Source organism: Benincasa hispida, chromosome 3, assembly GCF_009727055.1.
Source record: "Benincasa hispida cultivar B227 chromosome 3, ASM972705v1, whole genome shotgun sequence".
Classification (NCBI taxonomy): Eukaryota; Viridiplantae; Streptophyta; class Magnoliopsida; order Cucurbitales; family Cucurbitaceae; genus Benincasa; species Benincasa hispida.
This window is the reverse complement of record NC_052351.1, coordinates 5,172,843-5,181,071: the sequence shown is the minus strand read 5'-3', so window position 1 is coordinate 5,181,071 and position 8,229 is coordinate 5,172,843. Positions and strand designations below refer to the sequence as shown.

The 8,229-nt window shown below is 36.0% G+C and overlaps 1 protein-coding gene across 1 annotated transcript; it reads left to right on the top strand.

Annotated features, from left to right (window-relative positions):
* The first annotated feature begins 821 nt into the window (after positions 1-821).
* On the top strand, positions 822-7,312 carry LOC120073166 (copper-transporting ATPase RAN1). The gene is made up of 9 exons (XM_039025824.1): positions 822-1,356; positions 1,810-2,424; positions 2,819-3,248; positions 3,784-4,109; positions 4,985-5,043; positions 5,157-5,499; positions 5,727-5,921; positions 6,054-6,311; positions 6,548-7,312. The coding sequence occupies exons 1-9, from the start codon at positions 1,033-1,035 to the stop codon at positions 7,022-7,024; spliced, it is 3,027 nt and encodes a 1,008-aa protein (XP_038881752.1). The 5' UTR covers positions 822-1,032; the 3' UTR covers positions 7,025-7,312.
* The last annotated feature ends 917 nt before the right edge of the window (positions 7,313-8,229 follow it).

Genomic DNA, 8,229 nt, shown 5'->3' with positions numbered 1-8,229 from the left:
AATGGCCAAAGCCACATCGCCAGAGCATCCACCATAGAGTGTAGTTTTGCCAACTACTTTTACTTTTTCGTTATTTTAGAATAAGTACATGGTTTTTTATTTTCATTTAAGTTTAAAACTAAACTCAACCTATATGGGTAAAAAAAATAATCCACAATTAACAATGCTCCATCAAATAATATGATTGTACTATTATTCACCATAATTGTGAATTCAATACTGCACGATCTAAGAATTAGACATTAAAATCTCCAATAATAATTGATTTCCTCAGAATAATTCACTCTCTATCGTTATCAAAATATATTAATTAAAAATGCATGTCGGTAATTAATGCACATTAATTTAAAGACCCGTAAAATTTACTAACGAATAAATTGTCTAGATTCATTTAATATGAGAATTATAAGGCGATTGTTCCTCCGAACTCCAATAATCTATATAAACCACCACACACTATTCAAATGATTTTTTTTTAAAAAAATTAATTTTATATCATAAAATAGAAAAGAAAATCTTCACCTATAAAAAAAATATCAGATTATATCAGTTTCTATCGCTAATAAATTTGGATAGATTTTTATAAACCTCTATCATAATTTTGTTATTTTGTATAAATAGAAATGGATAATTAATAAAACAAATTAAAATTATTATTCTTGAGAAGGTGGTAGTACAAGAAGTGAGTGAAAACGAGGCAAGGGAGGGGGTGGGAGTACTACAATCTACAAAGAGTACAATTAGTAATATTTAAATTTGTTGGGAGGGGCAAAATGGGAAACGTAAAAAAAGTTTCCTCCCCCACCACCACCCTCTCGCGGCTGTCCCACCACCTTCACCTGCTTTAGTTAGAAAATTGCTGTCTCAACCTCTCTTCTTCTTCGGATAAAAGTCTCCCATGTCTTCCCCTTTCAACAAATCCTCTTAAATATCTCTCCCGATTTCTCTGTTTCAATCCTCCTTGGCTCCTTCATCTCTTTTTTCTTCTGGTTCTGATTCATTACTTTTTCATTTTTGCTCGGGGGACCTTCGATGGCGCCGGGCCTCAGAGACCTCCAGCTCGCCCAGGTCGCTGCCGCCGCAGACCGTCGCCTGCCGGCTATTTCTGCCGCTGATGAAATTCCCGACGATCTTGAGGATGTGCGTTTGCTTGATTCCTATGAGAGGCAGGAGGAGAATTTGGGCAAAATTGGGGATGGTATGAGGAGGGTTCAGGTTTCAGTTTCTGGGATGACCTGCGCTGCTTGTTCTAATTCCGTAGAGGCTGCTCTTAGGGGCGTTAATGGCGTTTTGATGGCTTCCGTTGCATTGCTTCAGAACAGAGCTGACGTGGTTTTTGACCCCAGCTTGGTTAAGGTTTTTCTATTTCCTTTATTTTGGTCTCTTCTTTCAGCCATAGCGTGTGATGTTAGATTGATGATGTAGAGAAGAAGGTTAGTTAACTGGATAAGTTTGTCGTATTGCAGTGCGTTTTATGGGGTTCTGTTACGTAGGAAATGAGAAGAATTTTAGGAAGATAGAGGACAAATGGAATTTAACAAAGAGAAAATCAGGAAGAAGAGAAAACCAATTGTTCTCACATCATCAAATCAATGGGAATCACTCGATTAGGTTCTAGGTTTAGATCATTCATCAGTAACCTTTTTTTTTTTTTTCTTTTCTTTTTGGTGATTAGCTATCCATTTGGAGTTTATCGGCCTCGTATGGACCATCAAAGTGATTTTGGTTTCCAAAAGAACTTCTAGAAAGAATATATGTATATGTAGATACCGAATTGCCATTTTTTTCCCTAATCGTTAAAAAATTCAGGAGGAAGACATCAAGGAAGCAATAGAAGATGCTGGATTTGAGGCTGAGATTATACCTGAAACCACTTCAGTTGGAAAGAAGTCGCATGGAACACTGGTGGGCCAATTTACCATAGGTGGTATGACATGTGCAGCATGTGTGAATTCGGTAGAAGGCATTTTAAAAGATCTTCCTGGTGTTAGAAGAGCAGTAGTTGCTTTGGCCACATCATTGGGAGAAGTTGAATATGATCCAACGATAACCTGTAAAGACGATATAGTTAACGCAATTGAGGATGCTGGATTTGAAGCTTCATTTGTACAGAGCAGTGAGCAAGATAAAATTTTACTGGGGGTTGCAGGCATTGCCGGCGAGGTTGATGTACAGTTCTTGGAAGTCATACTTAGCAACTTGAAAGGGGTGAAACGGTTTCTCTTTGACAGTACATCAGGAAAACTTGAAATTATTTTTGACCCAGAAGTTGTTGGTCCCAGATCCTTAGTGGATGAGATTGAGGGAAGAAGCAACAGAAAATTTAAACTGCATGTTACAAGCCCTTACACAAGGTTAACATCTAAAGATGTTGAAGAGGCTAATAACATGTTTCGGCTTTTTATCTCCAGTCTGTTTCTCAGTGTACGTGATTTTTCTTTCCTCTCAGCTACATGCCATTCTTAAGTTGAATATGAAAATTTTAATGCTTGTTACCATAGTTCTTAATGTTAGCATTACTTCAGAGAATTAATTTTTTCACCATGTGATAACAAAATTTCATAGTTTGAGATCATGTTGTGTTTGAATTTTCTTGTTTGTATATCTGACCCCATTGTTACATAAAGAGAAGAGTTTAGTTCATTATGAGATTTAAGAAACAAGGCACTCTTTACATGTGTATCTTACAGAAATTTTAATTTGATTCCACTGAAGACTTTTTCTCCTAACGATTGTGATGAACCCTTGTAACTTGAATTTCAAGAAAAATCCTCTCCTCTGATATATTTGAATTGTTTCATGGTTATGTTTCTTCCAGGTACTCATCTTTCTCCAACGAGTAATATGTCCTCATATTCCTTTAATCTACTCATTGTTACTCTGGCGCTGTGGACCCTTCCTCATGGATGATTGGTTAAAGTGGGCATTGGTGACTGTTGTGCAATTTGTCATTGGAAAGCGATTTTATGTTGCAGCTGCTAGAGCTCTTCGAAATGGTTCAACTAACATGGATGTCTTGGTTGCTTTGGGTACCACGGCCTCTTATGTCTATTCTGTTTGTGCACTTCTTTATGGTGCAGTCACCGGATTCTGGTCTCCTACTTATTTTGAAACAAGTGCTATGTTGATAACCTTTGTATTATTGGGAAAGTATTTGGAGTGTCTTGCCAAGGGGAAAACATCAGATGCCATCAAGAAGTTGATAGAACTTGCTCCTGCAACTGCTTTATTGCTTATCCGAGATAAAGGTACTTGGATTTCAGGGAATTAATAGTTTTCTAGTACTCTTTATTAGGGACATTTTAATGAATGACATTCCAGATATTTTAACGTTCACTAATAATTTTTTGAAAAGGAAACAAATCTCTTCATTGAAGAAATGAAAAGAGATTAATGCTCAAAGTACATGGAAACAATAACAAGTACATATGCAAATACAAAAGAAATACTAAGACATCATTCTTCTAAATAAAAATAGACTAAGCTGGAAAGACAAAAGCATTCTAATTTAAGCATAAATCTTGAATAATGCTGATATATGATCCCTGAACCAAAATCTTGAATAATGCTGATATATGACTCCTGAACCATCTACAAGTCATATGAATCCATATAGTTGAGATATTAAGTACCTCATGTGCTTCCTAACAAAATATTTGAGGATCAATTTACTTAAGAGGTATGAATATTGGGAATGAAGAAGTTAAAGAGATTTTTTAGCATAAAGAAAAAGTTGTTAGCTGTCTTTTACATGGTTGACCGGTCCTTATTTTGTGTTTCTAGGTGGGAATTTGATAGAAGAAAGGGAAATCGATGCTCTGTTAATTCAACCTGGCGATGTGTTGAAGGTTCTTCCTGGTACAAAGATTCCAGCAGACGGTGTTGTTGTTTGGGGTTCAAGTTATGTTAATGAGAGTATGGTTACTGGAGAATCTAGAGATGTTTTGAAGGAGGTTAACTCACACGTTATTGGGGGTACAATTACTGTTCATGGAGCCCTTCACATTCAAGCAACAAAAGTAGGATCTGATGCAGTTCTGAACCAGATTATTAGTTTGGTTGAGACAGCTCAGATGTCTAAAGCCCCCATTCAGAAATTTGCTGACTTTGTAAGTATCATGATGACTACTTTACTTTTATTAGACAAATGTCTAAATCTAATCTGAGGCCTTCAGTTATGGAACAAATAATAGTTTTTTTTAGTAGCGTGCTCATTTATGATTGGATATGGAAGCTTGGGTTCCTAGATTTTACCAGCTTTGTGCTGGAGTTAAGGATTTACTAGAAAATCGAAATACAATGACAAATGAATGAGCTGCTCAAGTTGTCACCTCCTAGCATGGAACTTCATTAAGTGTGAATGAGTGATATTCATATCCTTTTGATGAAGCGACCTATGGTTTGTTGAGCATGCCTTTTGGTTTATATACTAGTGCAATCTGCATATATGGTGATTTATTAGATTGATCGTATAGGCCGTATTGTTGAATGGGACATTGTATTTGGACTTTTCCCTTCTGTTAATCTCTTCAATTGTCTTAACTTCTATTTTCCTACCAGTTCTGTTCTGCTTCTTCCTTTCCATGGACCAAATATTTTCTCCATGTACCCAAGGTCCTGACCTGTTGATCCATTGATATGTTTTCTTTAAAATTTCTCTTGTTACAGAAAAAAAAAAGAAAGAAAAATAAATAAATAAATAAGCACATGTGAAACATTAAACATATATGGGTTTGCCAATTTTTTTGGGGATGAATACAGCTGCACATTAAACAAAGATGTTAAAAAGAAATTGTCAAACTGATTTGTTGGGCATGGATACATATGTAAGATGTGATGGGATGGCATGTTGAAGTCTGAAAATCATCTAGATTTTGTCTTCCATGCCCACTTTATTTGGACGTGTGTTCTTATACATGTGGGCTGTCAGAAAATTTGCAAATTTATTAATTCTGGTGTTAATACGCTTCTATTTGGCCTGAAGGTAGCAAGCATATTCGTTCCAACCGTTGTTGCTATGGCATTGTGTACGTTATTTGGTTGGTAAGTATGATATCGATGCATTTTAAATGTTAGCTGAGTTGACGAATTTGCTGTGTGATTAAGAGTTGGGCAAAATATTATCTGTGATCTGAAGCTCTTGTTGGCATCTGTAGGTACGTTGGAGGAATTCTTGGGGCTTATCCAGCTGAATGGCTTCCAGAAAATGGAAATTACTTTGTATTTTCCCTCATGTTTGCAATAGCAGTGGTAGTTATTGCATGTCCTTGTGCACTAGGCTTGGCCACACCAACTGCTGTCATGGTTGCTACAGGGGTTGGTGCCAGCAATGGTGTCTTGATCAAAGGAGGAGATGCTTTGGAGAGGGCCCAAAAGGTTAAGTACGTTATTTTTGATAAAACAGGCACATTAACCCAAGGGAAAGCGACGGTTACTACAGCCAAAGTGTTCACTGAAATTTCTCGAGGAGATTTTCTTAAGTTGGTTGCTTCAGCAGAGGTGATTTGCAATTTTTTATAACTTTAAATTATCTTTGAGTAAGAGACTTTTGGTCACCTTCTATACCTAATGACAGAATGGTTTATTAAACTCTATGACGTATACTTAAAGGACACAAATTGAATCCTTTAGTATCTGTTGAGAATTGAGTGACGTGATGAATAATTCTGGTATTTTTCCATGAACCAACTCAATCATTAACTACTATTGCTCTTTCTTCTGGCTAGGCTAGCAGTGAGCACCCACTGGGAAAAGCTATAGTTGAGTATGCACGCCATTTCCATTTCTTCGATGAGCCTTCTGTGACCAAAAATGTGGAAAATCAAAGTAAAGAGGCTTCTGGATGGCTTTTCAATGTCACAGATTTCACTGCATTGCCAGGCCAAGGCATCCGGTGTATTATTGAGGGAAAATGGATTCTGGTAACAGTTCATTTTATTAGTTTAAGGAAATATGAGCTTTGATTTTCTTCCATCCTGGAATATATATAGTTCTCTGGCATATATGGTTCTATTTTGTGGTTCTGCTTCTCAAAGCCCTGTTGTCCTGAACAGGTTGGCAATAGGAAGTTGATGAATGAAGGTGGAATCTCCATAGCACCTCATGTAGATAATTTCGTTATAGAGCTTGAAGAAAGTGCAAAGACAGGCATTCTTGTTGCATGTGATGACAACTTAATTGGAGTTGTGGGAATAGCAGATCCACTGAAGCGAGAAGCTGCAGTTGTTATTGAGGGTCTTGTAAAAATGGGAGTTTCTCCAGTCATGGTTACAGGGGATAATTGGAGAACAGCTCGAGCTGTCGCCAAAGAGGTTGGCATATAATTCTCTCTTCCATTTCTCGGCTGTTATATTCTAATTTAGGAAATTAAGCGATTGCATAAGCCTCCTTTCAGGACCTTGTCATTTAAATACAAGCTCTAAAAAAATTTTGGACACTGAATTTCATGATGGTCGCTCATAGATCAAAATCGGGTCCATTCATGTTTTCTATGAGACAAACGTTCTCGGGGTAAAAGTTAATGTTTTACTGTCAATTTGTTGTGCAGCTTGGTATACAAGATGTGAGGGCCGAAGTAATGCCAGCAGGAAAAGCTGAAGTCATTCAAAACTTTCAAAAGGATGGAAGCACAGTTGCAATGGTAGGTGACGGTATCAATGACTCGCCTGCTCTAGCTGCTTCTGATATTGGAATCGCAATTGGTGCGGGAACTGATATTGCCATTGAGGCAGCTGACTTCGTTCTAATGAGAAATAATTTAGAAGATGTAATTACAGCTATTGATCTCTCAAGGAAGACTTTCAATCGGATTCGATTGAATTACGTGTTTGCTATGGCCTACAATGTAATAGCAATTCCTATCGCAGCCGGAGTCTTCTTTCCTTCTTTGGGGGTTAAATTGCCTCCATGGGCGGCCGGTGCATGCATGGCTTTGTCATCGGTAAGTGTCGTTTGCTCTTCTTTACTTCTTAGGAGATACAAAAGACCAAGACTTACAACAATACTCCAAATAACTGTAGAATAGGAAATCTCTTGAGTTTTATAATGTAAAAGCAAAATTGGAAAAAAGTTCTCAAGCTCTAGCTCTGTAGGGGAAGGAGTGTGAAAAAAAAGAAAGGAAGCCAGTATGTCACAATTTTTGTGTTGAGATTAGCATACCAATCCCCTTGTAAATGACACTTGTATGATAATTTGTTTATGCCCTTTTCATTGTCTTCTTTCCAAGTAAAGTGGTCTAAAGTTGTTAGGGTTCAGCCTACTCACACACAGCTCAGTTGTAAGATCTTTCTCTGAATTTATTGTTTTTTCTTTTGACTTTTGTGTTGTTTGGACACTGAGAACATTCAATCTTACGAAAATTACAAGAGGGGGGATTTGACCATTTGTCTCCAATTGATGAACTAACCGTGTGAGTTCATGACCTTTTAGCTAAAACAATCTGTAGATTTGTGAGAAAAAAGTTAAAAGAAACCAGCTTTTAAAAGCTGAGTTTTGCTAAATGGAAAGTACAATTTAAATTCAAATCTTCATTTTCACTTCCATTATTTAGGGAACCACACATATATATATATATATATACTAAGTATATATATATATATATATATATTATAATAATATATAATTTTTTAAAGCGTTATGAATGAGACGCAGGTCAAAAACTTGGAAAATAATAATTCAAAATGAGTTGGATTGAATGGGATAGAGAGAGAATGGGAAGGGATACTTGTTGAAGTTCAATATCCAATGTTTTGAAAATTATTTAAATGTTTTTTTAATGCTATATGTTTTCAAATTTTAATACATGTTTTGAAGCTTACAAAGTTGCAAACATAAGCAATGTCCCAAGTCATTCATTGACTTTGAATTTTCTCACATTTTGATCCACATCAGCTCAGGTCTCCAAGAGGAGAAAAACTTTAAACATAAATTGTAACACCAATATTTCAGGTCTTGACTATTCTTATTTAACTTAATATGAAAATTCAATCAAAGTATTTTCTTTAAAATAAAAATTGACCAAATTAACAATAAAATGAAATATGCTTGATAGTTGATAGACAGACATAAAAGACCATAAGCTGTAAGCAAACATATTATGAATTAACAAACTTCATCTATAAAAATAATAAAACAAAATCGTTCCGAAATAATGCCTACTTTTAGTTTAGCAAAATTAATTACCTTTGAATTGTGATATAATAGGTAGAATCCCTTCTAAGGTCATGTTTA